The sequence below is a fragment of the Mustela nigripes genome, chromosome X, assembly GCF_022355385.1.
Source record: "Mustela nigripes isolate SB6536 chromosome X, MUSNIG.SB6536, whole genome shotgun sequence".
Classification (NCBI taxonomy): Eukaryota; Metazoa; Chordata; class Mammalia; order Carnivora; family Mustelidae; genus Mustela; species Mustela nigripes.
Window position 1 is genome coordinate 82,150,500 of NC_081575.1, and position 10,231 is coordinate 82,160,730.

At 56.0% G+C, this 10,231-nt stretch overlaps 1 protein-coding gene across 5 annotated transcripts in view; it reads right to left on the reverse strand.

Annotated features, from left to right (window-relative positions):
• WDR13 (WD repeat domain 13) overlaps positions 1 to 9,587 on the reverse strand; it is a 22,863-nt gene extending 13,276 nt beyond the window's left edge. Inside the window, exons 1-10 of one of the 5 annotated variants that reach the window (XM_059384829.1) lie at positions 9,460 to 9,587; positions 9,032 to 9,111; positions 8,111 to 8,351; positions 7,171 to 7,280; positions 6,930 to 7,060; positions 6,075 to 6,382; positions 5,004 to 5,184; positions 4,766 to 4,907; positions 3,271 to 3,389; positions 2,764 to 2,944 (exon numbers count right to left, since the gene is read on the reverse strand). In XM_059384829.1, coding sequence (XP_059240812.1) covers positions 2,764 to 2,944; positions 3,271 to 3,389; positions 4,766 to 4,907; positions 5,004 to 5,184; positions 6,075 to 6,382; positions 6,930 to 7,060; positions 7,171 to 7,280; positions 8,111 to 8,351; positions 9,032 to 9,072 — 1,454 coding nt within the window. In that variant the 5' untranslated portion in view covers positions 9,073 to 9,111; positions 9,460 to 9,587. Of the gene's footprint in view, positions 1 to 2,680; positions 2,945 to 3,270; positions 3,390 to 4,765; positions 4,908 to 5,003; positions 5,185 to 6,074; positions 6,383 to 6,929; positions 7,061 to 7,170; positions 7,281 to 8,110; positions 8,352 to 9,031; positions 9,112 to 9,459 lie in introns of those variants that run through there. The other 4 variants (XM_059384832.1, XM_059384830.1, XM_059384831.1 and 1 more) reach the window with 4 other exon arrangements.
• Positions 9,588 to 10,231: the final 644 nt, after the last annotated feature.

Genomic DNA, 10,231 nt, shown 5'->3' on the forward strand with positions numbered 1-10,231 from the left:
GTAGAACATCAGTCATATGTGACTTCTGATCTCAGGGTCGTGAGTTCAAGCCCTACATTGGTCACAAGGGTTTAAAGAATAAAAATAAAATAAATAAAATAAAGCAGAATGTCAACTCTGCCACCTCAAAGCTTCACAGGAAAGAAACCCCCCAAATCATGTATAACAATATCCGTGATTAGCCATCTTGAATTCCGATTCAATAAATAACATGAAGAATGTGAAGAAAGTAAGAAGGTGCTTGGGCGCCTGGGTGGCTCAGTTGGTTAAGCAACTGCCTTCGGCTCAGGTCATGATCTTGGAGTCCCGGGATCGAGTCCTGCATCAGGCTCCCAACTCCATGGGGAGTCTGCTTCTCCCTCTGACCTCAGCTCTTATGCTCTCTCTCACACTCTCCCTCTCAAATAAATAGATCTTAAAAAAAAAAAATAGAAGAAGGTGCTAGAGAAAAATGAGGTTTCCCCAAGTGATCTTGGCCGTCCACTGACCTTGGTTGAAATGGAGTGCCTTTTTGGTGTTGCACAGTGTGCAGAAAGAGTTAACACAGCAGGCCTGAACTTCTCTCCTGGGAAAGGCCTGCTTCAAGGATGGCCTTTGGCTGGCACCTGGAAACTTTAGTGTCTTTCAATAGGGTTCTCACCACTCTCTAAATGATGAGTGACTCACTGTGCCTCAACTGTTCATACGCACACTCTGGTTTATGCTGAACACCTGCTTTTCTTCTAGGACAGTCTGGAGTTGGGTATGTGCCAGGCAGGGACCCCCCCGTGTGACCACCCCCCAGAAGCAACCCTGGGCACTCAACCTCTAAGAATGAGTTTCTCTGGTTGTCAGGTAGGGGGGAATTAAGCACATCCTGAGTCCACTGGGAGAGGACCCTTGTGAGCTCATGCCTGGTGTGCCCTGGAGTTCACCCCGGGGCACCATTTCCCTTTGCCAATTGTGCTCTGTGTCTTTTTACGGGAAGAAATAAAAGGTGTGTATGCAACCATAGGCTGGGACCAAGAGTTCTCCCAGCAGATCTTGAGTCTGGGTGGTCTGGGGGGACCTCTGACGCCTACAGACGCATGAACTGCGTCATGAACATTCAGCTCACTGATGTCCCTACCTCCTCACCATTTACCATAAGGTCAAGGTGGAAGCACCACGTAGAAATGCTTCCGCCTGCAAGTTAACCACACTGTTATTAACGGTGGCTTCAACAAACCAGGGACTTCTTCCCCTCCAACAAGACTGCTAGTGTTAGTTCGGTAGCTCGATAATGTTGGGTGGGGTTGCAGTGCCTGTGGCTCTGTGGATGGACCCTGAGGTCTCAAGACTGTAGGCGCAGCTCCTACTGATGCATCTAGATATGGCAGCCTATGCAGCCGGAGGGAAGGGAGCAGCTGGAGCAAGAAGCCTCCTCGGCATCTCTGGCAACTTTGACATTTCCTGGTGACTGAGGTCATTGACAAGGCCTTTTGGTTCTTTTGCCCCCTGTTAAGATCCTAAGCTTTCTCTCCTCACTTGGAGGTCTCCTCAAACATGAACATCACTTTACAGACTCTGAGCTGTTCTGGGCCTTGAATTTGGGCCTGGGGCGGGCATGGAAGGAACTACGGGTGGTCTGGGGTTCCTCTGGGGATGGAAAGAGAATCCCCATTCCCTCTCCCCATCAGCAGGAACCACCAGCTCAGGCTTAGGGTCCATGGCTGCTTCTGCATGGGGTTTGTACTCCGCGTCCTCAACTCATCTGGTCCCTGTTTGTGGGGAAGAGCCTTGGGGAGGGGGAAGGGGAGCTGGAAGGCCTTACCCTCCTGAGGAGCCAGTAGAGCCCTGCAGACTAACATCATGAAATTCCTGTGGTAGAAGCCAATATTCCCCACCTCAGCTCCCCCACTTGCGTCCCCATCACTGCTCACCTCAACTCCTGTGGGGCTTTGTGACTAGTCCCCCTGCTTCTACCCCTGTACCCCCACTCCAAGTCTGTTCTTTTCATAGTACCTGGAGGGGTCCTCTTCCAACCAAATGGGATCACGTCCCTCCTCCGCTCATTCGGGTGACTCACCTCTCACTCAGAAAAAGCCCAAGTCCTCACTGTGGCCACAGAGCTCTCCAGGATCAGGCCTGTCTGACTTCATCTCCTACCATACTCTGGTCCAGCCACACCTGCCTCTTCAGTGAGCCTTCTGGCACACTCCAGCCTCAATGCCTTTGCACTCACTGCCTTTCCTCTCTCCCCCACCCCACAGCTCTCTCTCACTTCATTCGGGTCTGTTTCAATTTCACTACCAGGAATATCGTTGTCTCTCATCACAGCACCAAAAACAGTACAATCTTCCACTCCTTTGCCCTTATGTCCTGCCCTCCCAGCACAGGCCATGATATATTTTTGCCTACCAACCACCTGCCATTGAATACGAGCCCCACGAAGGCAGGCACTTCTGTCCGTTGAGGTCACAGCTCTACCGCCCCTCAGTGCCTAGAAAGGCTCTGGTGCCCAGCAGGTGCTCAATCATTTCTGTCCAATGCCAGACTGAGCCAAACACTTACAGGGGGGCCTGTGACAGGGAGGCATTCAATGACCGGTTGCTAAGTGAGGAAATTGATGCCTGAAGGTGCGAGCAAGGGAGCAAACCCTGTGCCAGCTCGGGTGCTAGAGCCACCCCCACCCCCCACCCCAGCAGACCTGGGAGCCAGCCACAGGCACAACCACAGGAACTTTATTTACAAACACAAGGCTGGAGTGGGAGATGGGTGGGCAGGTGACCCGGCAGGACCTACTTCTGCTCCCGCCTCCAGACGATGACCATGCCGCTGGCGTCGCTGGAAGCCAGCAGACTCTCATCACAGTTGAAGCTCACGTCCAGCACGGGGGCGCTGTGGCCCTGAAGCTTGTTGACGGCAGCCTTGGCGGCCCGCTCCACATCGAAGAAGTGCACACACATGTCCTCACTGCCGGTCACTGCCCAGGGTAGGGGGAGGGGGGGTGTTGGGAGTTGGTGGCAGAGGCAGCAGGGTGCCCTGGGAGGGACAGTCCCTGGACCTGGGTCACCTGGCTGTTTTAGTCCCATGTCCAGAGTGTGAGGTCTCTGAGCTGTTGGGGGTTGGAGGGGGTAGACTATGTCTCATGTTGTGAGGTTCCTGGACTCTTGGGGGTCTTTGTTCAACACGGGAGGCTGCTGGGGTGAGAGCTCTCAAGGCCCATAAAGTCCGGGCACCAGAGGGCCGTGGTGTCCATCCCTGCCCCGCTCTAAGCCACCCAGACACCCCGAACTCTGCGGGACTTACCCACGCAGGCCCCCTGACGGAAGGACATGAGGGGGCAGAAGATGCTGCGCACAGGGTGCGAGCTCTGCTCAATGGGGAAGCTTCTCTTCAGCTGCAGCGTCCCCTCGTTGTCCACCACCCTGAGGGAAGGATGGCAGTGGGTCAGGGCGTCGCCTCAGCTCTGGCCGACTGTGAACGGGGGGTGAGGGGGTGGGGGGCAATGGTTTGTGTCCCCACCCCCAGGCCCGAGTTCTTTCCAAGGCTCACGAGGTCTGGTTTTGAGGCGACTGCGTAAACCTATCAAGCAGGGCTGGCACGTGCGTTCTTGAGGGTCTGGAAGCTACCTGGGAAGCTACCTGGCAGTGGAAATGGGGAGTCTAGGCAGCGCGGTTCGCTGGTTTCTCTTTCTAAGAGACCTTGGTGGTTAAGATGGGCACAAGGAGGGGACAGGGCCGATCAAACTGGACACCCCCCGTGCCGCGGGAAACGAAGGGGCCATTCCAAAGAATGGATGAGCCAAAGGCACTGCAGAGTTCCAGAAGCATCCTCTGGTGAGGAGCGCGAGATGTGGGAGAGGATGGAGGAGGAGCGGGCTTCCATGAAAAGACCCTCCCTCTGAAAAGTGGGGAATGGGGGCACACACACGCCTCAGATTACAAGGGGAGAACAAAACAGGAAGGTGCACACAGAGTCATTGGCCGAGGTGGCAGAAGAGGGAGGAAGGAAGGGAGAGGATGGGGGGGAAGAGCCCTGCATTTGGGAGTATGCCTGAATTAAGAATTACACATACGACTATGTGCATGTGTGAATTTCTTTTTTTTTTTTTTTAAAAAGCAGAAAAACAAAAGAGTACAAAAAGGAAACATCTTGTGGGCGGTGCCCTTCAGGCCTGGCTGGACATTGCTGGGGGAGCTTTTCAGTACACCAACGCGTCCAGTTCCGCCGCAGGGCTTCTGAAATCACTGGCCTGGAGTGGGGCCTGGCCATGATTCTGTGAAGCCCTCCAGGTCATTCTGGCGTGCAGCCCAGGCTGAGAACTGCGTTTGGGTAATGTGTCACAGGTGAGCGGGGATAGTAAATTCCTCCACTCAAAAACACCAAAAAGGAAAAAGAGAAAAAAAAGGGAAGGAACGGAGGGAGGGAAAGAGGAAGGAAGAAAGGAAGGAAGAAAAGGCCACTGCTCTGAGAGGGCTCTAGTCTATTTTATGCCTCAGGTGGCTCATCTGTGAAATGGGCACGATCACAGGCCCCTCCTCACAGCATTGTTCTGAGGATTAAGTGGAGTGCTAGGTATGAGGCGTTCCCCAGGGCCTGGTGGCAGCCCTCGCTCCGTCAGCACCAGCTACTTCTGCCACTGACAGCCCACTGACAGCCGGCATCATCATCAAGAGACCTGACTTCCCTGCTCACTCAAATTAACCTGATGGAGGAGACAGGCTCTCAGGCCCTAGCCACGCCAGTCCGATGGTGGCAGCAGGCCCCGCCTCTCCCGGCGGCCTGGAAGGGGAGTACCCACCTGTAGAGCAGCAGCTTGTTGAGGCAAGCGTTGATGAGCAGCGAGGGGTCCCGGGCCTCGCGGCTGACCCAGGAGCGCGCGGAGATGCTGGTCACGGGGCTCCCCTCATGCACCACCAGTCGCTTGGCTTTGGTCAGCTTCCCTGGAACGACAGCGGGAGAGGGGGCACAAGTAAGAGGCTGTGTGCTGGGATGGCGGCAGCCCGAATACCCCAGATGCAGGCCTGGGGCTGGCCTACCTGTGGCCATGTCGAAGAGGAAGGAGAAAACACTGCCACGGTCATCGCCTGCCCAGAGCAGCCGGCCAGGGGCATCGAAGGACAGAGCGAGGACCCGGCCTGTCAGCTTGCTGGAGCCCCCCTTCACTTTCTTGCCCGTGGAGATGTTCATGACGTGCACGTTGTGCTTGGCATTCCCCACCTGCAGGGGAGACCAAGCACGCCACACACTGCACTCAGCCCGTCCCTCCTTGGGTCTGACCACGACAGAGCTGCTGTCGATGGAACTGGCTGGTTCCTACTGGAATCTAACCCTGGGGCGGCTGCAGCGGGGAGACTGGGAGGTGACCGAGGTCTGTGATCCTTCAGAGCCAGAGCCAGCCCCTCTGGCTCTGAAGTAGCTGGTGCTGACGGAGCGAGGGCTGCCACCAGGCCCTGGGGAATGCCTCATACCTAGCACTCTAACCATCTTGCCATCTAACCAGGATGGGCAGCTGCCCCTTAGCATGCCCCCCAACCCTGTGAATGGCAAACCACAGGGCCATCCCAGGCTGGTAAGGACAGCCGGTCTGCCTCCTGACTGGTCCTCACCAGAGACTTGACCACACTGGGGCCAGAGCTGCAGCTGAAGGAACCCCAGAATGCAACAGGCTCACTCAGCAGGTCCCCTCTCTGCCACTCGGGGCCTGGCCAGATTTTCACTTCCTTTCCCCGCCCTTTGACTCTCAGTCCTGGGGTCAGACCGCAGTGGAGCTGTGCCACTGGGAGGAGCCGACTAGCCATCCTGCCCCCCAACCAGTGGCCCCCGTGGCTGGAGAATAGCAGCCCTGCTGTTGATGGGACCGAAGGGGTACCAGAGCCGGGACTCTGGCTCCTGACTGGTCCCCCCTGGTGTCTGTCACAGCAAGCCAACCCAATGTCAAGCACAGCGGCCCAGTTCTGACCTATTTCCCTCTGAGTCCGACCGCATGGACAACTGTGATGAGGGACTGGAGGGGAACCCCCCTCCCCCCACACCCATACTGACTCCCCGGGACGGCTCTCCAGGCCCGGCTGCCCCACCCTTGATGAGCGGGCACCCTGAAGCCTGACCACTGTAAGGTTGTTGTTGACCGGCTGGAAGGTGCAGCAGAGCAGTTCGGCGCCGTCGGGATCAGGAATCTCCCGGATGCAGCGGCCGTCCTCAGAGGCCCAGATGCGCATGGTAGCGTCAAGTGAGGTGGACACGAGGATGTCGTTGGAGAGGGACCAGGCGAAGTCGGAGACACCACGGGTGTGGCCCCGCAGCACGCGGAGCACTGTGGGTGGGGCGGGCACCAGCTGGCACAGGGAGATGCTGCCGTCCAGGGAGCAGCAGGCCAAGCGGTGCCGGTCGTCATTGGCAAAGCGCACCCTTGGGACTGCAATGCCAAGAAGCCACTGGTGGGACACGGCACACTCGCCAGGCGCTTTCATTTATAAAAGGCTCTGCTGTGTGCACTGGGGGCTGGAACCCACTGAGCTGAGCATGGGGGCTTCTGCAAAAGGCTTTCCTTGGCTGAGAATGGGAGTGGGAACCCTAGAAGGCCCTCTGCCAAAAGCTCCCTACACTTTAGCCAGTGTTTTACAGTTACCAACGTCTCGGCGGTTTGCAAAGCCTGCGCTGCCCATTGTGAGGGGATTTCTCTGTAGCCAAGGCTCTAAACTCTTCCAAGCAACTCATGACCCGGAAGCCTTCTGCAAAGTCCTCTTTTGAGCTGCCGGGCCCTTTTACGATAGCCCAAGTACTTGAGATCTTGCGGGCCGCTTTACTTTGCAGAGGGCTTGTGGGCTTGGGGAGAGGTTTAGGGATGGCAACCCCTCCTTCGGAGGTGGGCCGGAGACTCTGAGTTCCAGAAGGGGGTGCACGAGTAGCTATCCCAGTTTGGGAAAATGAGTGGTGAGGGGACCCGCTACCTGCTGGCTTACCTGCCTCATCCACGTGCTGGTCGAAAACATGGTACATGCCCGCAAAGGCATAGTTCTCACTCAGTGATGTGTCCCCAGCCATGGCACGACTTGCTTCTGCTGCTGATGTGGGTACCACACTGCCAGGGGGCCTGGACCCCAACAGGAGTTGGGGGGGTTAACATGAAGTAGGTGCTAGCATTCAGGCCCTATGGTCCCTCTACCCCTTACAGGCCCCAGCTCATAACTGCCCCTTGCATACCTGTCCTCATAGACGGCACGGTTCATCTGTGCCTGCAGCTGGTAGGAGCCTCGGCTGATGGAACGGCGGTGCCCACGGGCCCCTAGGGCCCGAGGATCATCCTCAAAGTCCTGTAAACAGAAGGTCAGGGTGGGCACATCTTGAAGATGGTCCTCAAGAATGTGTAGGGTCTGGAGTCTTCAAAATATACCCAGAACCAGATCCCTTCTCACCCTACCCACCACCATGACCACTGCCTGTACTACCGGGGTGGCCTCGGTACTAGCTCCCCACTGAGTGGATACTCAATAAATATTCTGTGAGGAAAGAATGGACACTTTCCCCCTGAAAACCACTCAGAGCCAGCTCTTGCTTCACTCCAGCCTCAGCTCAACTGTCACCTCCTCGGAGAGGGCTTTCCTGATCATCCCCATCAGAAGTAGCTCCCCTCTGTTCCCCACAGGAGTCTCATTTTACCTCCAAGCCTGCTTTACTTTTCCATCTTAGGAAGCCATGTTAATTATTGATTTATCTGGCTTCACATATCTCTTGACCCATTTATCTTGTTTATTGCGTATTTATCAATGTGTTCATCTTGTCTGTTGCCCATTTATTGAGTTATCACGTTATCTTTTTCAAAAAAGATTTTATTTATTTATTTGTCAGAGAGAGAGAGAGCACACAAGCAGGCAGAGGCGGAGAGAGAAGCAGGCTCCCCACCGAGCAAGAAGCCCGATGCGAGACTCCATCCCAGGACCCTGGGGTCATGACCTGAGCCGAAGGCAGCGGCTTAACCAACTGAGCTCCCCAGGCATACCACGTTATTATCTCTTTCTGCCCTTTGCTTCTCCTAAGAGCCTGGCACAGTGTCTTGCACAGAGCAGGTGCCCGACAAGTGTGCTGAGAGAATGCATAAGGACAGGGGCGGTGTGCATGGCAGGCAGTGTGGGGAGGAGCTCACCTCCATGCGGTCTAGGGTAGTTCGGCTGCTGCGAACAATGCTGTTGCTATAGGCACGGGCACTGCCTGGCTCGGAGAGGGGGCCGTATCGCTGGCCCAGCAGCTGCCCACGCAGCCTCAGGTACTGCCGACGCAGCGCTGGGGGGTGCCCAGCCTTGGCATTCTCCCGCAGCAGCTGGCTGCGCCGTCGGATGTACTGTGTCCGAAACTGTGGAAACGTTGGTGTGCGGTACGCGTTGTACCTATGATGGCAGGAGGCAGGACGGGCAGCAGGCACAGGATAGAGGGAATCAATCAGCCCAGGGGACAGGGAAAGAGAGTGAGGTGTGTGGCAGCGAGGGGTCAGGAGGACAAGTGATCAGCAGTGGTGATGGGGGTCCCTCTGGTGCTGTGATGAAAGTGGATCTACAGTAATAAAAGGCATGGCGATGAGGTCACTGTGCTGACAATGGAGGCCGTCTGCAGCTTTGCTGGAGTTGGTATGGGGTGACTGAGTCAGTGTAGACAATAGCAGGCGTCAGGGTGACATGGTGATGGGGGGTCAGTGTGGGCAATGGTGGAAATCAGAATGGGAAGGTGATGGGGTCAGATTGGGGAAGTGATGATGGTAAGAGAAGGCTGCGGGGGGGGGGGGCAATGGTGGGGAATAGGATGTCACCAGCCTGAGCTCCATCATCCCCTTCCAAAGGCTCTGACAGCACAGCCTCTTTGCGCATGCCCAGATCTGGCTGCGTTTTCCCTGCATGCTCTTTCCGACCCTCTTGTCAGCCCTACACGCCCCCACACCCTGCTACTGCGCATGCTCACCTCCGGCATGCCCACGCAGCCGCATAAAACCAGTTCTCCGCCCAGCCTTACTTATCGCCATTGCGCATGCACCACAGTAACTTCCGCTCCCATGGGCTTCGACCCCACGCCTCACCTCGCATCTACTGCTAAGACCTGCTGCCACACCGCGGCCATTCCCCGGCCTCCTCTTCTGGCGTGTCCGCCCGCGGGAGCCTGCAGGACAAAGGGCCTGGAATGTCAAAGTTTCAAGTGAAGGGATTTAATTCCGCCCCTTCTGTCAGACGATCTTTGCCGTAGACACCAAGTCCCTCGACGCCGGGACGTCGCGAAATACCACCCGGCAGCTAGCATGGTCATCACCCCAGCCCTGCCCTGCTTTGCCCTTCCCGGGCAGTTCCCGGAAGACTCACAACAGCGATTCAGATCTGATCCCGCCCCTCCCCGGTCACCATAGTGACGCCCCTCCTCCTGTCTAGCAATCCTTCTTGACATTCCCCATCCCCCGCCGCCCTCCGCCTTCCCTTCTCAGGTTCAAGAGCAGAGCCGGGGATCAGAGACCACCTCCGGAGCTGCCTCCGGCTCTTGAGGCCCCCGGGGCGGCCCTGAGACCAGTGTCGCCTTTTCCTTCTGTCTCTCGGCTCCCTCTCTCAGGCTCCAGCAAGATGGCCGCCTACTGCCAGGAAGAGCTGCCAAGCCCAGAGCGAATGGATAGGAATCTTTCCCAGGGCGTGGGAGAACCACGCAAGCGCGCTTTGGGACAGTAGCTTCCGGTACTAGATGGAGGCTCCACCCCTTAAGTTCTACCCACCCACCCCCAATCCCTAATGGCACTTTTTGTATACACGAGAATAACGTCCAGGGGCCAGAGAGACGGTCGAGTATGCGAATCACTCCCCCCCAAATTAGAAGTACTACTTTCTTTTGAAACCGTGGAATAAACAGCACAATCTTGGCTAAGCAACATTTGAAGCATGGTAGGGAACCCCATCACTACTGCTGATCACTTGTTATACCATCAAAAGTAATCACACACGCAGAGGTTCCTAGGCTGTTCTCCAGTTCTTAAAGTGATTGATGAGCATCCAGACAACCCTGGGATCAGAGTAGTCTGTTCTGTGGTGGGGGTGTGTGTGGGCTGGAGTTGGATGGTCCCAGAAATCTTGGTCTGGGCCTGAGTCTCCAAAGGCAGAAAACATTTAAGTAGGCACAACAGGCTTTGGATCCCAAGAAGTTATCTAAACCATCCTTATTTCAACAGGAAGTTGCAACTCTTAACTGTTTATCTTTTTTTTTTTAAGTAATCTACATCCAACATGGGGCTCAAACTTACTTC